Raw genomic sequence first — 17742 nt, 5'->3', positions numbered from 1 at the left:
TTGATTAAAAAAAAAGAATAATACCATATACATATTAATTTCCTGATTATGATCATTGCACTGTGGCTATGGAAGAGAATATCTTTGTTTTTAGGAAATACACATTGAAGTGTTTATGGATAAAGAGACATAATGTCTGAAAATTATTCTCAACCAATTGGGGGAGAGAAAGAGAGAGAATATAATAAAGTTAACGTAGTAAAATGTTAGCAATTGGGGAACATAGAGGGAAAGGTATTTGGAAAGTCTTCACACTATGTTTTGTAACTTTTTATAAGCCTATAATTATTTCAACATAAAATGCTTTATAAAAAGAGATTAATTGCCTGCTATACACTATAAATATTTCCCCCAGTTTTTCATTTATATCTTCACTTGTTTATATTGTATGACATTTGTATTTCTTTTTTACTTTACCGCTCACAAATTTTACATCATACTTCTTTCTGTTTTTCTGAAATACTTCTAGTCCTAGAGAGCAAGCATGAACAGTGTCTGAAACCTCTTGCTGCCCAATAAATACTTGATAAACAAATTAATAAGTTAATTTTACTCACCTCTAAAGAAGATACATTTTTACATATCATTACTTCTAAATCTTCACTGTTAAATATTTTTATAAACCCATTAATGTTATGTATTGGAATTTACTTTGGTTGTACCTCATGAGGTGGAGATAAATTTATTCTCTCCTTAAAACTAGTAGTTTTAACACTATTTGTAAAGCAGATCTTATTTATGGAGTTTTGAAATATACTGAATCATATATTGAATTTCATCATATACCACTTTCATCATATACTGAATTTTACATTCTTATGAAAATCTGTAGTAGAAGCTTATATTCTGTTTCAGTAGCCAGTTGTCTTGAAATGGTTTTCTCCTGAGAAGGAGGGAGGGAGGAAGAAAAAATGAAAGGAGAAGGAATTATTGAGAACATCAACTTTATCCAGAGTTGGCATGGTTACATGTTGATTAGCAGTTTTCTGACCAGGCAATTTAACCCTTCTCTGCATTAATTTTCTCCTCTGTACAAAAAGGATAATTAGTACCTACTTAACAGGACTGATAGAGAATAAAATGAGTTAATACATCTAAAATAATTAGACTGATTCTCATGCATAGTAACGGAGGAAGCAATGGCACCCCACTCCAGGACTCTTGCCTGGAAAATCCCATGGACGGAGGAGCCTGGTAGGCTGCAGTCCATGGGGTCACTACGAGTCAGACACGACTGAAGCAACTTAGCAGCAGCAGCAGCATGCACAGTAAGCACTGTGAAGGATTTGCTACATAATTACTTTTTGAGTCCCTGTGAGTGAGTGTAAATTGCACAGTCGGTCTGACTCTTTAGGATCCCATGGACTGCAGCCTACCAGGCTCCATGGAGTTCTCCAGGCCAGAATACTGGAGTGGGTAGCCTTTCCCTTCTCCAGGGGATCCTCCCAACCCAGGGATTGAACCAGGTCTCCCACATTGCAGGCAGATTCTTTACCAGCTGAGCCACCAGGGAAGCCCCGAGCTCCTGTTCTCTTATTTAATAATGCTCTATGTATTTTATTCTTGCTCCTTCAGTTCCACATTGTTTCCTCCCACTTTCTGTAGTTTATGTCCTTGACTCTCTGTTCTTCATTAAAATGTTCACATCCTTGAAAACAGACTCTACTGTCAAGGCTTCAAATACCATTTTAGGCAGATGATGAAGAAATCTAAAACTCTAGCTCTAACATTTTTCTTCAACTCTAGCTTCAACAGACCTAATTCTAACTCCAACAGATCTCTGGATAGCTCCAAAACAGGGTCCTACCAAGATCTCAATATACTGTGTCACAGACTGAGTTAGTTGTCGTCCTTTTGCCATTGGACAGTGGCATAATTGCTTAATCTTTCAGACTTGAAGTTTCATCTATATTTCCTCCGTTCCCAATCTAAGAGGTTTTTAGATCGTCTTGATTTCTTTTAATAATGATTCTCTTATTTAGCATTTCTGTTGTTCCTACCATAGTTCACGATACGCTTATTTCAACACTTAAACCAAACTTATCCTCCAAACTTCCTCTCATTCCAATCTTAGCATCTGATGTTGATCAGTCTTCTTAAAATGGGAATTTAAAACATAATCATTTATGTTTAAAATTATTTAATTTGTTTTCTATTACCCATAGATTAAATTTAAATAATAAAACATAATCTCCATGAGGGGAAGAATTTTCAAGCATTTTTTTTGCTGATGTAATTTAGTGTCTAGAAGAGTTCCTGGTACATAGTAGGTGACACAGTAAGTGCTTACTGAATGACTGAGTGAACTTATCCTGGCATTCAGGGACTGTCATAGTTTCCCTCAACCTCGATACAAATGCACAAACCTTAAATCCAGGCTGATGAATCTACTCCTTTCCCCTAAATACAGTTCATGTATCTTCCTTTTGTCCAATTACTGTTGGTCTCCTGTTCTCTATTTCTAAGCATATTATCTTTCTCTTCTCCACCTATATAAATCCTCTTGACTTTTCAAGGCCCAGCTAAATGCCATGGTCTTCATTAAGCTATATTGATTAATTAGAAATATGCTAAACTCCAGCATTGTAAAAAGTCTATATCATTGCAGCCTTACATTGTTTATTTTTTACTGGGCAAATGCTTCCTCTCCCACAATCAAATATATTCTATTTGAAGGTATGCATACTCTTTTTTTTTTTTAATTTTTTATTTTTTTTTTTAGTTTTTTATTTTTTAAATTTTAAAAATCTTTAATTCTTACATGCATTCCCAAACATGAACCCCCCTCCCACCTCCCTCCCCATAACATCTCTCTGGGTCATCCCCATGCACCAGCCCCAAGCATGCTGCATCCTGCGTCAGACATAGACTGGCGATTCAATTCACATGATAGTATACATGTTAGAATGGCATTCTCCCAAATCATCCCACCCTCTCCCTCTCCCTCTGAGTCCAAAAGTCCGTTATACACATCTGTGTCTCTTTCCCTGTCTTGCATACAGGGTCGTCATTGCCATCTTCCTAAATTCCATATATATGTGTTAGTATACTGTATTGGTGTTTTTCTTTCTGGCTTACTTCACTCTGTATAATCGGCTCCAGTTTCATCCATCTCATCAGAACTGATTCAAATGAATTCTTTTTAACGGCTGAGTAATACTCCATTGTGTATATGTACCACAGCTTTCTTATCCATTCATCTGCTGATGGACATCTAGGTTGTTTCCATGTCCTGGCTATTATAAACAGTGCTGCGATGAACATTGGGGTACATGTGTCTCTTTCAATTCTGGTTTCCTCGGTGTGTATGCCCAGAAGTGGGATTGCTGGGTCATAAGGTAGTTCTATTTGCAATTTTTAAGGAATCTCCACACTGTTCTCCATAGTGGCTGTACTAGTTTGCATTCCCACCAACAGTGTAGGAGGGTTCCCTTTTCTCCACACCCTCTCCAGCATTTATTGCTTGCAGATTTTTGGATTGCAGCCATTCTGACTGGTGTGAAGTGGTACCTCATTGTGGTTTTGATTTGCATTTCTCTAATAATGAGTGATGTTGAGCATCTTTTCATGTGTTTGTTAGCCATCCGTATGTCTTCTTTGGAGAAATGTCTATTTAGTTCTTTGGCCCATTTTTTGATTGGGTCGTTTATTTTTCTGGAGTTGAGCTGCAGAAGTTGCTTGTATATTTTTGAGATTAGTTGTTTGTCAGTTGCTTCATTTGCTATGATTTTCTCCCATTCAGAAGGCTGTCTTTTCACCTTGCGTATATTTTCCTTTGTTGTGCAGAAGCTTTTAATTTTAATTAGATCCCATTTGTTTATTTTTGCTTTTATTTCCAGCATTCTGGGAGGTGGATCATAGAGGATCCTGCTGTGATTTATGTCTGAGAGTGTTTTGCCTATGTTCTCCTCTAGGAGTTTTATAGTTTCTGATCTTACATTTAGATCTTTAATCCATTTTGAGTTTATTTTTGTGTGCGGTGTTAGAAAGTGATCTAGTTTCATTCTTTTACAAGTGGTTGACCAGTTTTCCCAGCACCACTTCTGCAAGAAAAGAACTTTACTAACCCTAACTAACAAATATTTTCTTTTTATACTCAAAAAAACTTAGATACATTTTAATGATAATTCCATTTAATACAGCATTCAAATATCGACTCAACATTGCGAACAAAGAAATATTTTTAATCCTTAAATAATTGAAGGGGAAATAGAGACACAAATTTTTGACCAATAGTCAAAAATAGAAATACTATAGGAATAGAATACTGTAGAAATTATTAAAGTTAAGAATGTATATCTTCCCTTGGTACTGGATATCTAGGAGGTTTCCAGAAGGCTGTGGCTATTTGTTACAAGAGTGAGGAAGGGGGCTAGTTACAATGGCTATTTGGCATATGACACATGAACTAAGTGATCAAAGTTAATATAAATAGTAATAAAATATATCAGTGTTATGTATGCTCAATATGATGCCCTGAGAAAGGCACAATATCATCTCAGTGGTGTTTTAGCTGAATATACAAACTCTGAATCATGAGAATACATAACCCAAAGCCACATTTGGGGAACTTTTACAAAATCACTGGCCAGTGCTCTTTGAACAGGGAATGCCACAGATGGCAGGAGACTAAGGAGATATGGCAATTTATTTAATATCTTAGTTGATTAACTATGGTTGTTGTTTAGTCGCTCAGTCATGTCCAACTCTTTGAGACCCCATGGATGCAGCATGCCAGACTCCCCTGTCCTTCATTTCCCAAGGCTTGCTTAAACTCATGTCCATTGAGTCAGTGATGCCATTTAACCATCTTGTTCTCTGTCATTCCCCTTCTCATCCTGGCTTCAGTTTTGGCCAGCCATCAGGGTGTTTTCCAATGAGTCAGTACTTCCCATCATATGGCCAAAGTATTGCAGCTTCAGCTTCAGCCTCAGCCATCTGTCCTTCCAATGAATGTACAGGACTGGTTTTCTTTAGGATTGACTGGTTGCATCTGCTTGCAGTCCAAGGGACTCTCAAGAGTCTTCTCCAAGACCACAGTTCAAAAGCATCAATTCTTTGGCACTTTGCTTTCTTTATGGTCCAACTCACATCCATACATGACTTCTGGAAAAACCATAGCTTTGACTAGACAGACCATTGTGAACAAAGTAATGTATCTGCTTTTTAACATGCTGTCTAGGTTTGTCATAGCTTTTCTTCCAAGGAGCAAACATCTTTTAATTTCATGGCTTGTAGTCACCATCTGTGGTGATTTTGCAGAGCCCAAGAAAATCACACAAAAAAGTCTGTCACTGTTTCTATTGTTTCCCCATCTATATGCCATGAAGTGATGGGACCAGATGCCATATCCTTAGTTTTTTTAATGTTCAATTTTAAGCTAGCTTTTTCACTTTCCTCTTTCACTTTCATCAAGAGACTCTTTAGCTCCTCTTCACTTTCTGTCACAAGACTGGTATCATCTGCATGTCTGAGATCATTGATATTTCTCCCAGCAATCTTGATGCCAGCTTGTGCTTCATCCAGCCTGGCATTTCACATGATGTACTCTGTATATAAGTTAAATAAGTTGGGTGACAATATACAGCCTTGACGTACTCCTTTCTCAATTTGGAACCAGTCCATTGTTCCATGTCTGGTTCTATCTGTTACTTCTTGACCTGCAAACAGGTTTCTCAGGAGGCAGGTAAGGTAGTCTGGTATTCCCATCTCTTGAAGAATTTTCCATAGTCTTTTGTGGTCCACACAGTCAAGGGTTTTAGTGTAGTCAATGAAACAGATGTTTTTCTGGAAATCTCTTTTGCTTTTTCTATGATCTAAGGGATGCTGACAATTTGATCTCTGGTTCCTCTGCCTTTTCTAAATTCAGCTTGAACATCTGGGAGTTCTCGGTTCATGTACTGTTGAAGTCTAGCTTGGAGAATGTTGAGCATTACTTTGTTAGTGTGTGAAATATGTGAAATGAGTGCAATTGTGGGGTAGTTTGAGCATTCTTTGGCATTGCCTTTCTTTGGGATTGGAATGAAAACTGAGGTTTCCCAGTCCTGTGGCCACTGCTGAGTTTTCCAAATTTGCTGGCATTTTGAGTGGAGCACTTTTACAGCATCAACCATTAGGCTTTGAAATACCTTAGCTGGAATTCCATCACCTCTACTAGCTTTGTTCATAGTGATGCTTTCTAAGGCCCACTTGACTTGACACTCCAAGATGTCTGGCTCCAGGTAAGTGATGACACCATGGTGGTTATCTGAGTCATGAAGATCTTTTTTGTATATTTCTTCTGTGTATTCTTGCCACTTCTTAATATCTTCTGCTTCTGTTATGTCCACACCATTGCTGTCCTTTATTGTGCTCATTTTTCAAGAAATGTTCCCTTGGTATCTCTAATTTTCTTGAAGAGATCTCTAGTCTAGTGTTTTCCTCTATTTCTTTGCATTGTTCACTGAGGAAGGCTTTACTCTCCTTGTTATTCTTAGAAACTCTGCATTCAGATGGGTATCTCTCCTTTTCTCCTTTGCCTTTGCTTCTCTTCTTTTCTCAGCTATTTGTAATGCCTCCTGAGGCAACCATTTTGCCTTTTTACGTTTATTTTTTTGGGGTATGGTTTTTATCACCATCTCCTGTGCAAAGCTACAGCCTCGGTCCATAGCTCTTCAGGCACTACATCTATCAGATCTAACCCCTTGAATCTATTTGTCACTTCCATTGTATGATTTGAGTAATTACTTAATTAACTAACTAAACTATCCTGGATTAGATCTTGGACAAAACAAAGAACATTTGGGAAAACTGACAAAATTTTAGTGAGATCTATAGATTAGTTGTATTGTATTGGTATTAATTTCCTGGTTTTGATAATTTACATGGTTATGTAAGATATTAACATTAGAAGAAGTCAGATGAAGATTATATAGGAATTCTCTTTACTTTTTAAGCAACTTTTATGTAAATCTAAAATTTCAAAATAAAAAGTTGAAAAATTGAGGAGGATGGATTAAACTCTATGTTCTTAAAGGAAAAACTCTCCCAATTTCCAAGGGCCACATCAATTGTTTCCATCATTAATATGGTCACCTAAGCTCAACATTCAGAAAACGAAGATCATGGCATCCGGTCCCATCACTTCATGGGAAATAGATGGGGAAACAGTAGAAACAGTGTCAGACTATTTTTTGGGGGCTCCAAAATCACTGCAGATGGTGATTGTAGCCATGAAATTAAAAGACGCTTACTCCTTGGAAGAAAAGTTATGACCAACTTGGATAGCATATTAAAAAGCAGAGACATTACTTTGCTGACTAAAGCCCGTCTAGTCAAGGCTATGGTTTTTGTAGTAGTCACGTATGGATGTGAGAGTTGGACTGTGAAGAAGGCTGAGCGCCAAAGAACTGATGCTTTTGAACTGTGGTGTTGGAGAAGACTCTTGAGAGTCCCTTGGACTGCAGGGAGATCCAACCAGTCCATTCTGAAGGAGATCAACCCTGGGATTTCTTTGGAAGGAATGATGCTAAAGCTGAAACTCCAGTACTTTGGCCACCTCATGTGAAGAGTTGACTCATTGGAAAAGACTCTGATGCTGGGAGGGATTGAGGGCAGGAGGAGAAGGGGATGACAGAGCATGAGATGGCTGGATGGCATCACTGACTTGATGGACTTGAGTCTGAGTGAGCTCCAGGAGTTGGTGATGGACAGGGAGGCCTGGCGTGCTGCGACTCATGGGGTCGACAAGAGTCAGACAGGACTGAGCGACTGAACTGAACTGAACTGAAGCCTTTGTAATGTGTGTGTAATGTGAGATGCCTTTGTGAAAGGGTCATTAGCTGTGGATGAATAGACAACATCATTTCTCCAAGATATGATATTCACTGTATACAGCAGTCATTCATTAAACAGACATAACAAATAGTATTTGAGATGCTGAAAATACAATGATGAGCAAGATAATAGATCCCTGGCCTCCTGGAATTTCCAGTCTTATTTGAGGAAGATAAATCAGAACTTAATTTTTTTTTTTTTTTTTTGGCAAATCTTGGAAGTAGACTTCTCAATATGAAAAAACGTGTTGAGAGAATGGGACTTAGATCGAAAAAGAAACTTGTCACAAACCTTGGAGAAGGTATTCAAACTGGTAAGGCAGTGGTGTGTTCCTGTGCTTTTCACGTATAAGTGCAGACTATTAGTCCATGATTGTATAGGAGAGAAGGGCAGAGGGCAGAAAAGTGGATTACAGGAAAGAAAAATCAGTAGAAAGTAATACGGGGGGCCGATTGAAAGAGTGAAGGTGAGAAAAGGAATTAATGAGAACATTTGCTGTTAGTTTATGATTTAGGCCACAAGCATAGCTGCAAAAAAAAAAGGCAAGAGAATTGGAGGAGAGTGAAGGACTCTGCTGAGTTTTATACATGATTTTAGAACGTGTGTATGAAGAGGACAGAAAAGGGGGGATGGGAGACAGCAAGAGAGAAAACATCAAATGGGAGAAAACATCAAATTGGGGACTGCTGAAAAAGGAAACGGTACACGGATGCTTGGGAGGAAGGATACCAGTCACCTACAAGCCCGGGAATGTGTGGGAAGCGGGAGTGTCTGGGCGGTGCCAGTGGCTGCGAGCTCGCCCCAGGGCCCGGGAGCTTGCGGACTGGGGCGCCCCAGCTAGGCGCGTGGTAGGGGGAAGGTTGCGGGGTGGAGGGGGAGGTGTGCACTGTGTTTGGTGATGTCATTGCAAGTCAGGGAGCGGTGAAATTTAACACCGGCCGGATTTGCTGGGCTCCTCTTCTTCCAGGGGAAGCAGCCGGCGGCAGTCCACGCCGAGCGCCTGCAGTTGCCACCGGCCAGCTCGCACGGACAAGATTTCCGAAGTGGGTGTGTGTACTTGTCTGACAAATGTTCCAGCGCGGGTTGTTTCCAAGGACTTCCTCCCCCACTTCATCTCCTGCCCTCCCCCCACTCCTTTCTCCTCCCAGGCCCAAAGCGGAGGACTCCACTGGAGTCACGGAGTCGCCTTTGAACCGCAAGTGAACTCGAGGGCTGCGCTCGCAGCCGAGCTCCCGCTGCTGCCGGCGTCCTGCAGCCCGCCAGTGAGGTGTCCCTCCTTGCCCGCCCTCCCAGGGGAGCGCTCCCCCTCACCCACCCCGGGCCTGTCCGCTACCGAGCTGGGGCCCTGGGCAGCCTAGCCGTCTACCCGCCCGGTGCTATTTCTCTGCTCTTCTTCCATCTGTCCCTCCCTTTTTTGGTTATTGTTGAGGTTTTAGAGCATCGTTTTCATGTGATTTTTTTTCCCCCTTTTTCATGGACAGTACCTGCACACTTAGCAGTTCGGAGTTGGCTTCTGTTTTCCGTTAGCGCCCCGCTGTAAGGACAAATGCATACAAATGCATTTAGGAGCCCACAGGACAAGGCGTGGACAGGTCTCCCACACGGCAAAATCGTAAGTAGCCCACCCGCGGGGCAGGGGTTAGACCAGCAGCTCTCCCCACCCCCTGGATCCGCTGAGCCAGTTAGAGATTTGCGCCCTAGCTACTTGGCACTTTTTTTTTTTTTTGAAGTTGGGAGCCGGCGAACAGCCGCAGCATCCTCCCCTTGTCTCCTCAATTTGTAAAATACCGTGCTTGAAAGGAAGCCTCCTGCCAGCGGGTCTCTCAGACAGTTTATGCTAAAGAGATCCTGCGGCTCGGGAGGAACAGCTCGCTGGCTCACTTCCCGAGGCCGGTGGTAGCGGCTCTTGCAGCCCCGGAGCTGGACTCATTGACGCCCGCCCGGGCTCCAGCTCCCATTGCCCTCGCATCCTCCTTCCGTTCTCCTCCCTCAGGGCCCTGGCTGAGGTCTTGTTTCCCTTCGGTGCTCCTCGGGCATCCAGCCTGGGAACTGCTGGGGTGCTCGCGGTCCCCCTGGGCTCTGTGCGCGGAGCCTGAACCATGCGGCAGGGTTGCCTAATGGGGGAGAGGGTGCCCACAAAACCTCGGACATCACGGAGCTCCTGGAATCATGAGACACAGAGGCAGTTGCCTCTAGTCGTTAGGAGGCCAACAAACGTGCTGCCCACCTGGGGCCCAGGCTGCCCCCTGCTCACTGGAGTGTCATTGGGGAAGGGGCTGGACCCCGGAGGGGAGGGCGGGGGGGCCCCCGGGGCTGCTGCTCCCAGGGAGTGATCTCACCGGCCCTCCCTGGCACTGCATCTGCTCTTTGGGCATTGTACCGGCTCCCACTGCCTCAGTGGGAGAAGAGTGTGGATGAAGGGTAGGGGGCGCGTGGCCTTGGCTGGCTGTCCTGGCGCTTCCTGGAAGATGTCAGTGGGTTATAGAAGTTTGGTTTTGGCCTCAGGGGCAGGAGGGACGAGGGCGGCTGTGGTCATTCTCTGCTACTAGGCTGCAACGGGGAGAGTAGGAAGGAGGAGGGCAGGGGGGCAGGACTGAGGGTGCCAGCTAAGGGCAGGCAGAGGCGGAGTGCAGAGAAAGACCGCCTTGTGGCAGTGTTTGTATGAACATGTGCTTCCCAGCCGCTGGCAGCCGAGCCTGGCTGGGGCTCGCGCACTCTCTCCTTCCACATCTGGAAGCCTGGGCGGGCAGCCGGCTTCCCCACGGACGAGGATGCACATACCCAAGAGCCCGCTGCAGAATGAATCAGTGAGCGGGAAAGCTCAAAACCTCAGCCACCACGTGCGTCCATGCAAGGGTGTGCCCAGGACCCCCGGGGCAAGGGGGAGAGCGGGATTCCTGACACTTCTCCTCCAGGGTCCGAGAAGAGGTTAGTCCCTGCGGGCCGCTGGACCCAGAGCTGCTCACGCAGGGCTCATCAGTTTTCCAGACAGGTTTCTCGCCACTGCTCTCGATGAAAGCACCTTGCATGGACCTGCCTTGGAAAGCAGGGTAGGGAGTGCAGCGGATCCTGAGGACCGCTGGACCAGGGTGAGAGGAACGATAGAATCAGACTTGGGTCTCTGAGGCTCCAGAGCCACCCCGAGAGACTGGATGAGGTCCTCCACTTCCTGTTCCGCCGTTCCAGCGTCCCCGGCCATCCATTGCGCTCCTTGCCCTCCCTGTTCCCCTGCATCCATGTGCCCTTCTTGCCCTCCCTGCCAGGGCCCACCCCTAGGGCTTTCCCTTGGCCCCAACAGGAAGCCCACGTTGCTGACTAACATTCCCCTTGGCAGTTGTGACCAACCTTGCAGATTACAGATCTTCAGCTCCTTAGCCCCTGTCTTGTCTGGTTTACAGTTCCCTTCCAGACGCTCCCAGAAAAGGTCCTGCATACATTCTTGGGCAGTTTGGGGTTTGTAAATTGGGTCCAGATGATTGGGGGGAGGGAGGCAGAGAAACCAAACAGAATGGATTACTCTGAGGAACTTCTGAGGAAAAGTTAGACTATGAGTAATTGGGGAAAAGAATCTTCCTGGAGAGGCATCAGATGGGTAGAGGATCCTGTGTGAAGGTCCTCCTCTCTCCTGTTCCCCAAGCAGCCTCCAGCCAGGGGCCTTGCACACGCCTGTGATATCAAGTTTGTTCCATGACAGTTCCCAGTGAGGGTGAACTGCAGAAAATTGAGGGTAATTCAAGATTACATCAGATTGCAACCCCTCACAGCTTCAGCCACACGCATGTAGAGTGGGGAAATGTAGTTACCAATTGAGCTGAGAAAATTGTTTCTTGAAAAAAATCCAGTTTCCATAAAGAATTCAGAGTTCTTCAGTTTGAAATAAATGCTACCAACCTCATAGGAATAGGGACTTAGGGACAAGCAGCTGATTAGCTGATGATAATGTCAGGCCACTGAATTAAACCTTACAGTGCCTAATGTAACCCCTGAGGTTTTAATTTTCCACCAGATGTTTTGTAAGAGCAGAGGTGGTTTTTTAAAAAATCACAATTCTGATTAGTCACCCAGAAATATTTACAGTTTTAAAAATAAAACTAGATTCTTACAGACATTTTATTTCATAGAGCTGCTTTTATTTTGATTCACATTCCTAATGTGAATTTGTGGAATTAATGAAAAAAACTAAGAATGATAAGTACATTGATTTCTGTAAACAAAAGTATAAACAAAGTTTGGGATATAAAGGTCTATTTCCTAGCTTGCATGAAATTGTTTTTAAAGTTGCCTCATTATCTTTGTGTTCAAATAAATGTTTAAAACAAATGGATGTCTTAGGAAGAGGAATTGTAATTTATAGTAAGTAATTTTGAGTTATTTATACACTGTGCTTGATAAACTGTGAAGCTAGAGAATGATAAATCGTATTATAGGAACTAGAATAGCTGTACTAGTTTTCTTGCCATGCTTTGCAACTCTGACTTATTTTAGAATTTGTAATTCTGAGTGAGAAGTGAAGATGATTTCATTTTCATTCTCATAAAAGGCTAATGTTCCATCATTCATTCACTTATCATTCATTTACTGATTTATTCAGCAAATGTTCACTGAGTTCACTATGTGTCTAGCATGATTCTAGGCAGAAGGGATACAATGATTGAGTAAGACAGAAGCACAATTGCTGCCTTCCAATGTGCCCAGTTAATATAGGAAACAAAAAATGAAACAAGCAAGTATAAACCATGAAACCAGCAAAAAAAAAATGACATAAGGATATATACAGAAGGACATCTAACTGTCTTGTTAGTTGGGGAAGATAGGGAGGGGTAGTATTGGAAGGAAAGGCTAACCAGAGGAAATGAAATCTAGACTGAGACATAAGTGCAAAATGCATGGAACTTTACAGACAGAACAGTAAAAGGCTCAGAGGTGAGACAGCATGGTGCATTTGAGGGCCCAGAAGAAATGAAGTTGGTTGGAACACACATTCTAGGGGCAAAGTGGTTGAAGCAGGATTTGGAGAGAGAAACAGAGACTAGATCATGAAAACTCTTTACTTCCTGAGCTAAATAAATGGAGGTTAGATGACCTGACTTCTTGATCTTGGGTTCACTGTGCAGGTGGAAAATGTCAGAGGAGTTATATACCAATTGAAACTCGAGACAGCTTGATAATCTCATTGACTGAAGATTTGATGCATTCATTCATTTAAAAATCTTTTACTTAACAGTAGTGTCAGTTCAGTTCAGTCGCTCAGTCCTGTCCAACTCTTTGCAACCCCATGGACTGCAGCATGCCAGGTTTCCCTGTCAATCACCAACTCCCAGAGCTTGCTGAAACTCATGTCCATCAAGTCAGTGATGCCATTCAACCATCTCATCCTCTGTCATACCCTTCACCACCTGCCCTCAGTTTTGCCCAGCATTGGGGTCTTTTCCAGTAAGTCAGTACTTTGCATCAGGTGGCCAAAATTGGAGCTTCAGCTTCAGCATCAGTCTTTCAAATGAATATTCAGGACTGATTTCCCTTAGGATGGACTGATTTGATCTACTTGCAGTCCAAGGGACTCTCAAGTCTTCTCCAACAGTTCAAAAGTTCAAAAGCATCAATTCTTTGGTGCTTAGCTTTCTTTAAGGTCCAACTGTCACATCTATTCATGACTACTGGAAAAACCATAGCTCTGACTATATGGACATTTGTTGGCAAAGTAATGCCTCTACTTTTTAATATGCTATATAGGTTTGTCATAGCTTTTCTTCCAAGGAGCAACATCTTTTAATTTCATGGCTGCAGTCACCATCTGCAGTGATTTTGGAGCCCAAGAAAAAATGTCTGTCATGGTTTCCATTGTTTCCCCATCTGTTTGCATGAAGTGATGGGATTGGATGCTATGATCTTAGTTTTTTGAATGTTGAGTTTTAAGCCAGCTTTTTCACTCTTCTCTTTCTCTTTCATCAAGAGGCTCTTTAGTTCCTCTTTGCTTTCTGCCATAAAGGTAGTATCATATGCATAGCTGAGGTTATTAGTATTTCTCCTGGCAATCTTGTTACCAGCTTGCGCTTCTTGCAGCCCAGCATTTTGCATGATGTACTCTGTGGCTCAGCTGGTAAAGAATTTGCCTGCAATGAGGGAGACCTGGATTTAATCCCTGTGTTTAAAACTCCAGTATTCTGGCCTGGAGAATTCCATGGACTGTATAATCTGCAAAGAGTCAGACATGACTGAGTGACTTTCACTTTTCACTCTGCATATAAGTTAAATAAGCAGGGTGACAGTATACAGCCTTGATGTACTCCTTTTCCGATTTGGAACCAGTCCATTGTTTCATGTCTGGGTCTAACTGTTGCTTCTTGACCTGCATGCAGATGTCTCAGGTGGCACATCAGATGGTCTGGTATTTCCATCTCTTGAAGAACTGTCCAAAGTTTGTTGTGATCCACACAGTCAAAGGCTTTGCATAGTTAATAAAGGAGAAGTAGATGTTTTTCTGGAATTCTCTTGCTTTTTCTATGATCCAATGGATGCTGGCAATTTGATCTCTGGTTCTTCTGCCTTTCCTAAATCCAGCTTAAACATCTGGAAGTTCTCGGCTCATGTACTGTTGAAGCCTAACTTGGAGAATTTTGAGCATTATTTTGCTAGTGTGTGTGATGAGTGCAATTGTGCAACAATAGTATGTGCCAGAAACTTTTCTAGGGAGTAATCAGTTTAACAATCTCTGTGGTATTTCAAGGAGAGACTATATATATGTGTGTGTATATTTCTTCCCTGCTACTGACTGGACTCTAGGTATTTTGATCACTTGAAATCCTTAAGCATTTATCTTCTTTCTATTTCAGAAGTTGCCAGTATGTTTGGAATTTAACCAAAAGTTCTACTATGTTTCACACTAGGTTAGGTATACAAGTACTTATTGAATTGAATTCATTTTGTGTAAGTTACTGACAATATTTTATTCCCTGAATCATCCAACTTTATCCCCACTACTGGGATAAGAACTGTTTTTCCATTACTTTGGGAACAAAGGATAGAAATTTTACTATTTCTGGATCTTAGCAGCTAGTAAAGAGCAAAATCTGTAAAGCTGTCATGACTTGGAGAATTTTTTGGCTTGTAAATGTACTGTGATGGAAATTGTTGAAATTCTTGATGTATATTACAAGTGTGTGTTTTTCAGATTAGTTTACTTTTTCCAATTGGTTTAAATGAAAATCTCCAATTCACTTTTTACAAAAGTTCCTTATCACAAATTAAACCTGTGTAGGAATGACCATCAGTAGCTTGAAGACATATATCATAAAACCTGGGGGTCTCATGAGTATCCTAAACAAAAGGATGCCTGAAATTCCCCTAAGGTAACTTAGACCCTTCAGATAAAGAGAAACTTGAATAGCTCTAAGAATTATTTAGGGAAGATGCCTGGAGGTGGATATTAATTCCTTAAATATTCTGAGTATGGTCTTTGGATATCTATTTCCTGCTTGATCTCCTCTAGGACTTCACCCTTCACATGTCTGGTTATGTTTTGACTGTGGCTTATGTCAAACTGAAAATGTGGCTAGCAGACCGGACACACAGAGTATTTCACATTTTGTTAGATATCCTCCAATATTAATATTATGGATTATATTTTCTGAACATTTATTGAATATCTCCTACTATATTGTCAGTTTTTGTCAGACCTAGTCTGATTTTATTAAATGTGTAAGTACATGTACTTCTGTTACTTTACATTAATGACACTTGGTCCAGACATACAAAAAAGTGAACAAAAACAGGCATGATTTGAATATTTGAAAAATATTCATGTTTAATATACTAACTAGACTTTTTGTTCTTGTTGTTGAATTGCTCAGTCATCTCTGACTCTTTTGCAACCCCATGGACTAGCCCACCAGGATCTTCTGTCCATGGGATAGTCCGGGCAAGATTACTGGAGTGGATTGCTATTTCCTCCTCCAGGAGATATTTACTTCACCTTAAGAAAAAGAAAAAAAAAGAAAAAGGGAGACTTTGTTGCTGTTGCTGCTAAGTCGCTTCAGTCGTGTCTGACTCTGTGCGACCCCATAGATGGCAGCCCACCAGGCTCCCCCCGTCCCTGGGATTCTTCAGGCAAAAATACTGGAGTGGGTTGCCATTTCCTTCTCCAATGCGTGAAAGTGAAAAGTGAAAGTGAAGTCGCTCAGTCGTGTCCCACCCTTAGCGACCCCATGGACTGCAGCCTACCAGGCTCCTCTGTCCATGGGATTCTCCAGGCAAGAGTACTGGAGTGGGGTGCCATCGCCTTCTCTGGGGGGACTTTGTTAGGGTTAACTAAATATATGAGCAAATTAGCAAACTTAGTAGACTATTTTAGGTTACTTAATTAAAAAAAGAATTGGCCAGGACTGTAAGAGGACCTTTTCCCAGTTGTGGTTAAACAATATGCCCTTTGTATATGATGATTTATAGAACATTTTGCTAAGAGTGTAACTTGATCTTTGTCTTCTATGCCAGAATATTAATAGGAGTCTACCGTACACACAAATTTTAGGCTTTTATATTTGGAATTTAAAATATAAAATTTATATTGTCATCACATAATAGATGAGTCAGCTGAGACTCAAAACCTTGAAATAATCTACCCAAGCTCACATAATGAGTTTGAAATAGATCTAGGACTAATCTTTTGACTCCTAGTCCATTGTTATTTTCTTATTAACCATGTTATTTTCTCTGCAACAACTTATTACGGTTTTAGTTTTAACTTATTTAAGGACTCCAGCATGTCTAGTACAATAAGCACAGCACAACAGGGTAGAAGCGCAAAACACTGCTACCCTTGAGAACTCGTATCATTTGCTAATGTGGAAGTGTGATAGTTTTTCTTTATTAAGTAAATGTATTATAAGTGTAAAATCATTGGGGGACAGTGCAAAAGCAAAGAAATAAACAAGTGCAAACTTAACTAGACATTTCCCAGAAAGCTTGGATTTGTTAAACATTATTTTATTCATTGATAGAGTTGGGCTCTTTATCAAGCTGATTATATCAATTAGGTTTGATCTCTTTTCTGTATTCCCACTTCAGAGATGAGAAAAACAGTTAAAATGAAAAAGAAGCCTTCCATTTACCCTATCACAGAAGGTATATATATATATTTTTAATTCTTCTTTCTCTCTTTGGACATCTAACTAAAAGTGCCCCTATTTTACTTAACTTTTCCTAAGTGTTAAAAGAATTAGGTTCATAGGGAAGAACTAAATTTCTCAGTCTTACTATTATTCTGTTCCTGTTTTAACATATCTATTGTGTCAATTTTATGTAAGAAAATGACAAAAGGTGAAGACCTGTTACTTGCTCAGATATTTATTACTAATTAATCATAAAAGATACAGCACATATAGGCTATACTAAATTTATAATGAAAGCATCAAGAGTGCAAAGGGGAGGAAAAGATGCAGTCCTCTCTAGGGATGATGGGAAAAATTCATGGAGCGGGTGTTCACATTAAGCTTTGATGATACTTAAGATTCTGATAGATGGAGACTGAGATCTTTTCAGTCACTTAACAAAGTTTGTCCATAGAATAGAGAAAAACATGCTGTGGCTGGAGCTTTGGGGTGTCAGATGTAATTGGTCCCTATTTATTGCTTTTTTTTTTTTAAAAAAAGAGGAGGTTGGAGTTGAATGATAAGGACCTTGAACACCTGGTGAGGAACTTAAACTGTTCCTATTCTTCCTTAGTTGTATGGTTAGGCCATTCAAGATGGCGATCCTCTTGCTCCCTGTCTGTCTTCTGCTCCACCAGCTCCTGCTTCACTCTCGTGATTATCGAGTCTTCCTAATTGTAGGACTTAATTAGTAACTGCCTACCTGTTTGCCCCTGCCCCCGGTTTCCCTGGTAACTGATGAGCCAAGCTGACGGCAGTTCTGCCCCATGAATGGCAGCCT

General features: G+C 41.5%; 1 protein-coding gene across 5 annotated transcripts in view; it reads left to right on the top strand.

The window, feature by feature from the left end:
• The first annotated feature begins 8770 nt into the window (after positions 1-8770).
• Positions 8771-17742, top strand: part of COL24A1 (collagen type XXIV alpha 1 chain) — a 393929-nt gene continuing 384957 nt past the window's right edge. The window contains exons 1-2 of one of the 5 annotated variants that reach the window (XM_060400630.1): positions 8771-8858; positions 9297-9427. In XM_060400630.1, the coding sequence (XP_060256613.1) occupies positions 9372-9427 (56 nt within the window). In that variant the 5' untranslated portion in view covers positions 8771-8858; positions 9297-9371. Of the gene's footprint in view, positions 8863-8982; positions 9083-9166; positions 9428-17742 lie in introns of those variants that run through there. The other 4 variants (XM_004002153.6, XM_060400613.1, XM_060400622.1 and 1 more) reach the window with 4 other exon arrangements.

This window comes from Ovis aries, chromosome 1, assembly GCF_016772045.2.
Source record: "Ovis aries strain OAR_USU_Benz2616 breed Rambouillet chromosome 1, ARS-UI_Ramb_v3.0, whole genome shotgun sequence".
NCBI lineage: Eukaryota > Metazoa > Chordata > Mammalia > Artiodactyla > Bovidae > Ovis > Ovis aries.
Note: the sequence above shows the minus strand (reverse complement) of the source record. Positions and strands in the feature narration are given on the sequence as shown.